Source organism: Brachyistius frenatus, unplaced genomic scaffold (genome assembly GCF_029030835.1).
Source record: "Brachyistius frenatus isolate BFR_SWC_R1_liver_20210118 unplaced genomic scaffold, ASM2903083v1 Contig_17, whole genome shotgun sequence".
NCBI classification, from domain to species: Eukaryota; Metazoa; Chordata; class Actinopteri; family Embiotocidae; genus Brachyistius; species Brachyistius frenatus.
The window spans coordinates 4141620-4154317 of NW_027210616.1; the positions used below are offsets into that span (position 1 = coordinate 4141620).

At 41.7% G+C, this 12698-nt stretch overlaps 1 protein-coding gene across 3 annotated transcripts in view; it reads left to right on the forward strand.

Annotated features, from left to right (window-relative positions):
• The first annotated feature begins 315 nt into the window (after window positions 1-315).
• macrod1 (mono-ADP ribosylhydrolase 1) overlaps window positions 316-12698 on the forward strand; it is a 116032-nt gene continuing 103649 nt past the window's right edge. Inside the window, exons 1-3 of one of the 3 annotated variants that reach the window (XM_069694469.1) lie at window positions 316-995; window positions 1820-1918; window positions 3224-3331. In XM_069694469.1, the coding sequence (XP_069550570.1) occupies window positions 572-995; window positions 1820-1918; window positions 3224-3331 (631 nt within the window). In that variant the 5' untranslated portion in view covers window positions 316-571. The remainder of the gene's footprint in view (window positions 996-1819; window positions 1919-3223; window positions 3332-12698) is intronic. The other 2 variants (XM_069694467.1, XM_069694466.1) reach the window with 2 other exon arrangements.

Genomic DNA, 12698 nt, shown 5'->3' on the forward strand with positions numbered 1-12698 from the left:
TATTTTTCCATACCCGATGTCCAGCTCATTGCAGATTTAGTGTTTAGATTTACTTTGTAATGGGAGAGTTCTGTGTTCCAAGACCCACCTTTAACTTTAAAACAACCACTTTTTACGACTACTATATTTTTTAGTTTGTCTGATGTGTGCCCTCGTCTTAATCACAATATTTCCGATAGTCATGAAGGAGGCGTGGATTTGCTGTCGTTGGCTTCGGCTCTCGCATGTCACCCGAGTCGGGGTTTGCGCTCGGGTTGAAATTGAAACCAGGGCAGGGTTGCTCGTACAATGTCGTGGTATACTCCTTTCCCTTGTAACAGTATTAACTGTTTAATACCGGTACTGGACATCACATTATGCTTGACACTTTATACGTTTAGACATTTAGCTATAAATCGGCTGGCACCCCTCTTCAATGGTACATTCCGCGCGTTAACTTCCTTAACAAAAATGGCACACGAGGAGTGACAGTGAGGAGTGTGTTCATATCGAAAACGAAACCCAAAGGCTGTGTTATCGGCATTGACCTGTAAAAAGCTGTAATAGCACGACCCGTTAGCGTCACTCAGGCATGGCACTGCAAATATCAGCTCGAGTTTCACACATGAGAGCCTTCCCGTGCGCCACCGGCCCTCTGTCCCGGTTCTGTGCCGACTTCCAAAGAGCCGGTGTCAAGTTTAAACACATTTTAACTCCTGGGAGCCCCAAGCCAGGCAGGGAGCCAGCAACAAGTCCTCTCCGCAGCCATATTAACGCTGTTCCCCGGGCTGACGAGTTCTCGACAACAACTGCAGCAGCCCTCTGGAAGTCCAGCCGGGGGAACGGTTCCTCCTCACCCCGGGGAAGGAGAGGCTGGGTGGGCACTTTAGCCCTCGGTGCCGCCCTCGGAGTGAGCATAGCCGCGGTGGTCCAGTCTCTCCACACCGGAACCAGCAGCGCCATGGCCCTCAAAGTTAACCTGAACTCCGCTGAGGGGGACTGGAGGGAGACCAAGGGTGAGAGTGTTCAGCCAAGAAGATATATAAAAAAACAATTTTTTTTTTTTACAACACCTAACCTGCAGCAAGTTGCTTTTTGAACATGTGCTGTCACGTGACCACAACACCTGCGCAGGCTCCTGCAGAAGTGCAGCATGCACAAGAATATAACAAGCCACTGCATACTTTTAAAATTGCTGAAAACAAGCTACCTGAACATGCAAAATTACATGTTTTATTTTGTCCTTGTAATTTCAGGGTAGCTGTAGTTCACTATACTATGAACCACACATAAAACACACAACTGAAGTCAGAACAAGAGTGTTATAAATACATTTGGGACCCAGCTAACATCATTTAGAATAATTGTCAAGTAATTGCTTAATTATCCTATAAATAGTCCAAAATATTGAATAATAAGAGTCATGCAGTAAATAGACATAATCAATCAACTAAGTGATATTGACTTTAAACAGCAACCATGACGTATGTACTGTGATATTATACATAAGCTTGTGAACATTTTCAGTATTTTGCTGTCTTCACACAAAGTAAATCTGCAATGGAACAAATGCAAGCACAAAGACTAAGAATCAATCAGTTTCATGTTACATTATTCTCTTTAGTTCACTACAAACTGCTGGTTTCTTTGTGAAGTTTAGAGTTCCTACAGGCACCTATTGTGTCTGAGCTGATTTGTTTTGCTTCATCAAACTTTACTTCAGTCAGGCATGCCAAAATGACCATGTTTCTCTGGTTCTTAACATAAATGAATATGTATCAGAAAGTTTATTTTAAATCTTGTTGACAGATTCTTTACTGCCTGTCCTCTTCTGTCTCAGACTTCTTGCTGTCTCTATCTGTGAAGGACAGGCGTTGCTACTACAGGACTTCTGGCTCCGTGCCGCTGGATGACATCCCAGCGTGGACTCCCACGGCAGGTCAGACACCCAACATCAGTCACAGTCACCGTCCAGTTCATTTAGGGTCGGGTGGTGGCGGTTTCGACATGAACACATTCACTCGTGTTATTTTTGAGCCGATTACATCAAATAACTTTTATAAAATTGCGGGTCTAGCGCATTTCCAAATTATGAAAAATAATTGAGGCACTTTGTATGCGAAGTATAAGACTTTTATACATAATATAAATAAAGAAATAGATTGAGCAAACACAAAGTGAAAGATTAGCCCACTGATATTAGATGTAGTATAATGTTATCAGAAGTTAATCTTCCATTATCACATATCAGAAGTGAAGAAAAAAAATACATTGGTTAAAGCAAATTTCCTTCAACTGTCATTGTTTTATTTACTGTCTTCTAACATGTATGGAAGCCCTTTCCCTTTAATGCGACAGGGAAATGTAAGCATCCATTAACATTGTAGGTGTTTTACACTTTTTTTACACTGAGGGCTTAGGTACTCAATTTATCAAATTTTTGTTGAGTAATGCTAATTTAATAGTGTATTGTTGAAATGCTGTAGCAGCTAAATCGATTACTCCAATTGAGATGTTTTACCAAGCGCGCGACCTGGCTGACGAACTTTATTTCTTTTATATTACAAGAACCAGCTGCTGTGTGCTGTGTTAACACCTGACAACAACAGTGACCTTCCTACCTTTATATACTTGAGCTCTTTATATTAGTATAATGAGACTTAATGTACACACAGTGAATAACAGTTAAATTCGGCTTAATCCAGCAAGGTATTTGTCTCCTACATATGCTAGGGAACAGTTAGGTTGGCTCCATCTAAAACACATAGTTAAGCATTTACTGGAATTAATAGTGAAATAATGAGGTAGTTTTTGCAGTCAGGATCAGAAATAATGCAGTTGAACAGAATTTTCTTGAAAAAGTAATAAAATAACATCATTGGAGCTTACCTTTTGTCTAATTCCTCTTTAAAACTGCAAACAAAGGTACCTAGATAAGAAGTTTTACGCATCAGCTTTCTAACTGAATGCCTGAATCGGATGTTGAAATCAGAATAGACCAGGGTATTGCAGCAATTACACTGTCAGTGTGGCTAAATGTGGCCATATGACTACCTGACGTCTTTTGTGTAGCACCACAGACCCAAACAGAGTAAGCCATAAAAACACACTTTTATCCTTAAACCTTTAGATACCTCAAATTTGTATTATTCAGACAAACTGTTGAGACACATTCCTTGTGCATATTTACCAGGTAAATAAAACTGTTCCTGTGAGTGAACATGTACGTATGTCTCATCATCAGGTGGTTCTGAGCCAAGTCGTTACCCGAGGAATGAAAAGTTAGACCAGAAGATTTCCCTCTACAGCGGTGACATCACCAAGCTGGAGATAGACGCCATCGTCAATGCAGGTATGTGTGTGTGTGTGTGTGTGTGTGTGTGTGTGTGTGTGTGTGTGTGTGTGTGTGTGTGTGTGTGTGTGTGTGTGTTTTCAGTTGGGTCTGTGTTGGATTTCAGTCATCCAAACATGCTCACCAATTATCTGCTTTTAACATGATAAAATGTAATGCAAAATTAGTTAAAACTATATTAGATTTTATTGTTTGATTTCAAGTGTTTGCAACAAAAGTGCTCGGTGGAGGAAAAAAAGGAACACATGCACAAGAACAATATGAAAAGGAGCCAACCAGTGGGAAACATTAGGAAGGATTATGCGTTGAAAAGCTTGCTGCTAAACTGCTGCATCCAGTCGGTTTGTTCATTGATGTACGTGTAGATACATTTGGCACAAAACACCTGTGAGGGAGGTTCGTGCTGTGATTATAGGTATTGTTTCTCAGTGTGTGGGAGGGGCAGCTACACGGTTTCATATGGTTCCCGACATACTGCGAGGCTTCCTTTAAACGAGTGCACATACGGTACAAAAGAATGAAAGAACAACAGAACGCCTGAGAATCAGAAGAATTGCTGAGTAGCTCCCTGGAAACGTCAGAAGTAGGCAAAGAAACACAAAAGCTACAGAGCTGGCATTTATGTGAAAGCAACTGCGGAGAGATTGCTTTGAAATAACCAGGGTGAAATAACCAGAGTTAAACTAATGTTTAAAATCCCACCCACTCCTTCATTTAAATCTGCTGCTATAGAAGACAGCTAATCATTGTTTTATTTAGGGACCACATCAGGTGTAATTTATGCCACTAAAAAGGCACAAAATAAATTGTCTTGTTTGGGGTTCTCGCACACTAAATGCATCGTTTGTTTATGTCCTGTTTTTGTTGTATCCTCCTAGCCATTTGGTTGGGGAACACCACATCTGTTAACATCTGTTATCTGTTACATTTGTTGCATCCACTGGCTAGTGCTGCAGCTAAGGATTGTTTTCATTATCGGTAACCCATTGATGATTTTTTTTTCAGTTCTTCCATTTATCATTTAATTTACCAAGTGCTAAAACAGTGAAAAATGTCCATGACGACCCAAGTGACACCTGCAAATGTCTTTTATATCTTCAGTTTGACATGAGTGTGTCTCAATGTCTGCTTGTTAAACGACTGTAATGATAAATCTAAGATCAAAATAGTTGCTGATTTTTTTCTGTCAAATATTTATGTGATGGTGTCATTTTATTGGGTCCTCTTTCCTATTTTCTTATTTCTGAACCACTTTTTCATCAGCCATGCTAGAAAAGTGAAGATATACTCTAATAAAATACAAATAAAAGAAACGTTTCCCCCAGAAAATAAGAAATCTTGCAGAGAAATAGAGAATGAATTTGTACCAGTGTCAATAAAACCACATTCGTCAGGAGTACGCACGAGGGGAACACTTTTATGAATGCCGAGATGTTATTATTTTGGGCTTTCAGTGGACAAACCAGTTTTTTCAGTTACATAAGACAATAAACAAACTGTAATATCAACCATCATAACAGTAGAGACAAACCCAGAGGAGGCTCATAACAGCAGCAACATGCTGTATTAACCTTATCGTGATATATTTTTAATTCTCCTCTTTCTAAACCGTGTTTTCGGAGACTGAAATCTCGGCTGATTTCGTTTCATCAGTTGTTGTTTTCAGGCTCCTACATGTAGGGTCAGAGTCTTTCAAGTGACCATTAGATGGAGCCAGAAGCCAGTTCATTCATTCATTCACGACCTTTTCCCACAGGGATGTTTGGGCATTTGGGGGAAATTTAATCGGTGTCTTGGCACAGGCGCTGCATCGGGGGCGAGGGAGGCAGGCCAGCACGCCTAAATGATGCTCGATGATGAGGCTTTAGCAGAAAATGATAGATTTCCATTGGCAGCTGACTGTCAGCAGGTGCACACTGTGCCAGCATCCAGTGAATATGTTGATCGTTGACTCATTCACAGTGCTTCTGCTTGCGTTTGTGTACGAGCTTGCAAAGCATTTATGCACGCATCTGCCTCTAAATGTTTAAGTAATTATGCATGTATTTACACTAGATAACTGTCCGTGTGTACGGAGAGGCGACTTTTGTGTTCGAGTGTGTGTTTTTACAAGAGCTTTTACAGAGTTGCGGGATGCAAAGTAGCATGGAATTAACAAGAGGAAACAGCTAGTAAAGTGTCATTTAGCAGAGAGGACGAGGCAAGGTGAGGGAGGGAGGCTGAAGAACTCAACAGTGCCCGAGGAAACATGACTGAGAGACAGAGCATGAGAGAGAGTCAGCACACCGGCTGACAAAAAGCTAGAGTCTGGAGGAGGGAAAAGGAAAAGATAAAAGAGAGGCAGGGAGAGGACACGGTCTCGTATTTAAATCTTGGACTGCATTGCCATGGCAACAAGCAGGTACAGGGTACCCTCGAAGGAGCTTTGGGCAGCGTAGTCCGATCATCCTTTTCTGCTCGACTGATTGGCTGGCCAGCCGACTGGCTCTGTGGTCATTTTGTTGACTAAGCGGCTGACCTTTTCACTCAGTGACTAACTGATTGACTAAGAGGCTTTGAGTGATGTCAGCCACACTTAAAGAGATATGACATTAAAATAAAGGAGAGCAGAGTGCAGACATGGAGATGGTTAGTTTCACTCATATAGAAAAACCACAAACTTCTCCTGTTGCTGAATGAACAGAAATGCTTCCAGCGTCAGAAAGCAGCCACACCAGCACCTGTGGTTTTTGACATGTGGAGGGGAGTGTTGTGGATTCTCTCTGGCTGCTCTGAAAGGCCTTAAAGCATCATTTAGCCCCTAAGGCAGCGAACATTCAATTGAAGCCAACTGTGGCCAATTATATGCTGTACTGGCAGACTGGTAGGTAGGATGGGAGGGGGGCTTCCAGCCTTGCTTGTGGTGAGCAATTGATTACAGACACTCAGAAACACACACACAACACACACACACACACACACACACACACACACACACACACACACACACACACACACACACACACACACACACACACACACACACACACACACACACACACACACACACACACACACACACACACGTACGCATACAGAGAAGCTCACACTTGTATGCGTGGATGCATACAGATGCAGACAGAAGGGCACCAAAGACTCATGAATTAACAGGTGGAAACTCCTTCTCTCCCTCCCTCCGTCCCTCCCTTCCTTTCTTCCTTCTCTCCTTTCCTCAGTCAGCACTTATTGATCAGGTGAGCAGGGCGTTACAAGGAGGATTGGCGAGCGCTGTTTGTCGTTTGTGTCTCTCTCAATAAAGATTGGATTTACAGTAACTCTCCACTCCTCCTCCTCCTCCTTCTTCCTCCTCCTCCTCCTCCCCGCTCCCCCCGCCCCCCATCCTTCCATACTTTTACAGCCCCTGGCTCCTGCCCACTCCTATAAAACACTACAAACATAAAAACCCACAAGCACTTAAGAGCTGTCCTGGTGAGGAGGTGGTGTGTGTGTGTGTGTGTGTGTGTGTGTGTGTGTGTGTGTGTGTGTGTGTGTGTGTGTGTGTGTGTGTGTGTGTGTGTGTGTGTGTGTGTGGTGGTGGTGGTGGGGGGGGCACATGTGGGGAGGAGACGGTGGGCAGAAACATCCTCCTCTTTACACCCCTCAATCACTCCGTCTGGAGAAGCAGAGGGAGATGGAGGGGAGGATATATTGTCTCTGATGGGCTAGCTGATTAAGATGGATTGCACAATGAAATGTCTTCGGAGTGATGAGTTCTTGGAGTGTATATGCGTGAGTGTGTGTGTGTGTGTGTGTGTGCGCGGGAACGACGTCTCGGCAACTAACTTTGCATTAAGACCTTTTTTCAAATTGATTAAATGCAAATTTACTTAGCTCTACTGAGCTGCATTTTCACCCACAAAAGTTTTATTCCTCATTTCCATTTCAGCTCTTACTTTTAGTTGCCGTGGTGCTTATCGTGTTTGACATTAAATGCCATTTATTTTGGACCACTATTTTCTCCACACAGAATTGAAATTTTATTGAAAACGATTTAAGAACTGAACTGATAACTTCTCTCTTTAGTTTTGTGGAAGGTCCTTCCTTTTTTCTGTGCGGCTAACTTGGTGTGTTGGAGTAAATGCGGCAGCAGAGTCAGCTAATAAATCTTTCAGGCTAGACTATAAAAAACTGTCCCTAAATTAAGCCGCTCACCGTCAAGTGATAAAGAATATTCTGCTGCTATCTCAGTCTTTAGAGCACTTGTCATCGTCACAATTTCTGCTTGCTGATGGGGAGTGTGTGTATGTGTGTGTGTGTGTGTGTGTGTGTGTGTGTGTGTGTGTGTGTGTGTGTGTGTGTGTGTGTGTGTGTGTGTGTTATGTTTATACAGGACTCTGTGTGTGTGTGTGTGTGTGTGTGTGTGTGTGTGTGTGTGAGACACCTTTGCATATGTTTAGATGTATTCAGAAGATAACATACATGGAAGTCTGTGTGCGTACACCTGTTCTCAGCTGCACCTGCTTATGCCAAAAACAGACAACACACATAAAGCTGAATGTGTCTTTATACCAGACTAAATGTGTGTGTGTGTGTGTGTGTGTGTGTGTGTGTGTGTGTGTGTGTGTGTGTGTGTGTGTGTGTGTGTGTGAGAGAGAGACACCTCTATACATGTATTTAGATGCATTTAGAAGATTACATGTATGTAAGTCTCTGCATGTGTGCACGCGTGCTCAGCTGCACCAGGTTGTGCCAGAAACATAATGCTGGCTCTGTAAACGTGTGTGTGGTTGTGTGCGTGTGCGTGTGCGTGTGTGTGTGTGTGTGTGTGGGGGGGGGTATGATTTCTGACAGGGTGTATGTTTGCATGTTGTTTGCGTGTGTTTGTGGGTGTATGCGATAGTGTTTCCCAGGTTTTCCCCTGCTGGTCAGAGATAAAGCTGTTTGGTTGCCGCTGGTAACCCACTCACTGTGGCAACAGCTGAGATATAAAAGATTAGAGCCGGTAGTTCTGTGGCCCGCAGGTGACAGACAGGATGAGAGTAGGAGGGACCATAGATACTGTAACGTCCTCACAGATAAGACACCTAGAAAGAAAGCAGGGATGATGTGATGGACAGCAGAGACGGTGTGTTGACGGACGGAGAGGGAGGAAAGGTCAGAAAGTCATGAGGCAGGTGAAGGGGAGCCACATCTTGCCTACAGATTCCACGAAATGCGTCGTGGTACCGTCAGTGTCATGTCACGGTTCTTGGAAAGGAACCTGGTGGTTCAGGAGGGCCCACGTTTCTTGAGAGAAGGAAAGTGCGAGCTCAATCAAATATTCTGTGGCAGACTCGGAAAGCTGTGTGATATTCAAAGAATTATTGAGATGCTGATCAAAGCCTGAAGCTCGACTCCCCAGGAATAATAATAGAAGTTTAGGTGTGCGATCAATACAAAGGACAGAAGCAGACTCAGTTCGAAGTCAAATGATAGTTTTGGGGAGTTAAAATCTTTTATTCTTAATATTGCTGCAATCATTAATGGCTTAATACAACAAATTAATTAGTAGCTACTTTGATAATCAATTAACCATTTCAGTCATTTTTCAAGCAAGAATGACCAAATATTCCTTGTTACAGTTTTTTAAATGTGAGGATTCACAAATTTGTTGGTCACATTTAGCAGTTGCTTGAATATCTTCAGGTTCTGGACTGTTGGTTGGATGAAACAAGAGAACTGAAGTCATCCCAATGGACTGAAATAAATTGTGGCAGAATATTTTTCCATTCTTTTTTAAGATTTCACAGCCTAAATTATTAATGGTTTATTTTATTAATTGAGAATGTCATCATCAGATCAATAAACAATTAAAATAACAGTTGGTTGCAACTTGAATTTCTTCTGCTTTTTTTTTTTGCTATTTAAAGAAAGGCTTTCTGTGGGAAAACCTCATGTTGTAGTCAGACCTTTGTATCTTCAACATAATGTTAAATGTAAAGAAACGGATCTAAGACAAGTAAATGGTTCAAACAAATATTGTTCTATGGAGATATTATACATTTTGAATCAGACAAATCCTTGAACAGCACAAACCTCCCAGTATTGCCTTCATTTTTCATTATTACTGTGCTCCATACGAGGATGGATGGATGCATAGGGTGTGCATTATAAATTGATCATCAGTGTTTTTTGAGCTTGGATGCTTCCTTCAGTTGAAATATACATTCAAGCCAGCAGTGGAGCATCTTTTATTGATTCCAGAGATGTCCTCACTGGATGATGTCCTGAAGCTGTAGTGGGGCTGCCGGTCTTAGGGGTTAGAGGGGATGAAGGGATCGGTGTGTTGGGAAGTCACGGATGAGTGAACTCAGACGGGCCGACAGGCAGCAGACTTTCGACTGGAACAGCTGGCGGAGAGAGGTGAGAGGGATGTGCTCAGTGATCCTGTTTGGTGATTGTAAGAGGATAAAACAGCCGAACCCTCGGCTCTGCAGGTAGAGCCCCTGACAAGAGCATTCCCAACAGAGGCACAGCGTCACACTCCTTCTGCAAGGCTTCACTGATTCTTAGCTGGCTTTGTCAATGGGGCTTAGCGCTGTGCTTAGCGCCAAAATCAGCCTGGCAGACGTCCCCGCTTTCGCCACGCTGCTCGAGTGTGTATGGGAGATTGTCAGGCCTGACTTGTTGTTCTAAATTGCTTTGGAGAAGCTGAAATTATTTCTCAGATTTCACCTGAGCAGCATTTTTCTCATTTGACTACAGTAATAGGGGACATACAGTGGGAATCTCTGCATGCTTAACCACTTTATAAGGGATTTTACAGCATCAGGCCAGGGATTAAGTGATTTATATTTTTTACAGATCTACTTTGAATGCCACTGTATCTAGTCCAGCTTCTAGTGCGTAAGCTGTTGATAGTCTGTTTGTTTTAAATATGTACATCATGTATCAGCTATTAGAGGATAATGAAGTTGTAGCCAGCGTTTTGCTTTGTTTTCTCCGCCAGAGGAATTAACGTTTTCAAGGGTGTATTTCATCCTTAGATGACTGACACTTATCTACGGTTTCAGTGAGGGGAGGCAGCTTGTTGTGCTCCACCCAGCCTCCGCGGTAGTAACGAGGGTCTGAGGAGGTGATGGAAATCCCAGAACAGAGACTGCTCGTGCTGCCGAGGTCCCAACAGTGCGTGTTCTCTATCTCTGTTTGCTGCAGTTACCATACATCCACCCCTGAGCGCTTGTCAACTCCTCTTAGGACAGGCTCATATTACAAGCTGCAAAATGTCACACCAAGTTTCATATTGCAGACGAATACTGTGCATGTGTGTGGTCTGAGAAAGACTAAAAACAAATTCTATAAAATTCTATATATGTTAGGTGTGTAGGCTGTGATGCGTTATTGAAACTTAAATTAAACAAAGATACAATAAAAATCCACCACTTGCTCCTCGGTGACCTTTCTACTTCTGTAAAAATTAATAAATCCAGAGTTGTGTTATTTACTTAAAAAAAGTTAAATGGGTTCATCTGCTGCTCTTCTGAAGCAGAACAGGTTGCAGATCCCTCATGAACTGCTCTGGTTCTCCCTGCTGTCGTAACTGTACTTTCTTAGCTCTCGTTCCTATAGCAGTATCCCCACTGCGCTGACTGAGTGTTTTGTGAAGCAGCGCTAATGGACACGTTCTTACAATATGCCCGTCAACCGTCTGTACACATAAGCACTTACAGAGGCAAATTGGCATCGCCGATGCAGCTTCAGATTCAGAGGAAATATGATGTGCTGTCGAAACTTAGCAACGCCATGACTACCCCTCTCGTCGACCAGCTACTAAACCCGAATGCAATTTTAGTGGTGAGCGTTGTGCAGCGTCTGCCAAATGGAGACATAACATGTTTTTTTTTTTTTTTTTTTTTAAGGTAAAGAGGATTTGCTGTGCAAAAGCCAATAAAACAGTGTGCAGGGAAAATCCATCAGAGTAAGACTGAGCTGTATGGATTTTAATCAGTGAGGTCAACAGTAAGCAGTGGGTATAGGCAGGGTCAAAGGTAGTGCTGAGTACAAAATATACTGTACATACAAACATTATAGTAATAACTTATGCAATTATTGTTGACAATTAATTGTCATCCAAATAATTACAATCCATGATTTAATTGTCTTTTTATGCTACTATTATTATATAAGCCTCATAGTTTAATAATACACCCTATGAAGATGAAGAGCCATTTATTGGCATTTAACAACTTTCTGTTTGCCCTTTAGGCTTTGCAAATGAAAATTGCACTGGGAGGATATGTCAGGAATATGGAACAAGGGAAAAGAAACAAGGCCTATTATTATTCAAATATACAAGGAAATTGCGTTCGAAAAGTACCAACAATCAAGATAAACAATGTGCTATGGTGGAGCTGACTCACCACTCGTGCCATTTAATTATAGCAGAAGAGGGCACAACACGACGATGTCATCAAAAGAGCACCAGTTGAATCTCAAACGTTGGAAACAGTAATGGAAATATGACAGTTCTGTTAGTTTCAGTTTGTACAATTGTACAAAGTGATTGTCGTGAGCTGAAATAATTGCGATCAGGTGATTATGTAATATAGTGACAGGCCAACTGTTGAGTCTTTTGGCCTTCATGCTGACAACAGATTGATTGTTCGTCACATTCTCGTGAACAGGTCAAATGTAAACTTCAAAGTAACTTTGTTTTTATTGATTTGACTTGTTGGGGTCCACCCTTTCCACTTCCTGATGAAGTTCTCTATTAGCCCATTAGTCTCCAAGTGAAGACAGAATGTTTTTCACTGGAAATCTTTCACTTGAATCATGCATGTCAATGAAACCTCCATTTTGCCAAAAACATTTACTTAACACCTTTTCATAATTATTTTGTTCTGAAAAGTAGTGCTTTAAAAGTAGAAAGCAGGATGAAATGTAAATAGCCACATGAATTCTAAGTACCTCAAAACTGTACTTGAATAAATGTCCTCTACCATCGGTACTCAATCAAAATAGGCCAACAAAGCAAGAGGATACTTAGGTGAAGATCTAAAAATTGCAGGCAATTGGTCATAACAAGCAGACAGCTAGAAAATAGCCCAATAGATTCCCAGAGTGAGCTGATTGGGGGAATAGATAAAGATCAAGTGATTTGGGAATGAAAGAAGAGCAGAAAATCGGCTGGAAAATGAGGGAACGACAATCTAAAGGTAGACAAACAGTCAAAATGAGCAAAATAGATAGAGACATCAGGAATTGGTTGATGTTGTGACATAATTTTTTTTAAAATAATTTTTGTTATCTTGCAAGATAAAAAAAAAAAAAAAGAAGCAAAACCTCCTATTTTAGAGCCTGGAAACCAATCAATTTTTGGCGTTTTAACATGATAAATCGAATCAGTAAA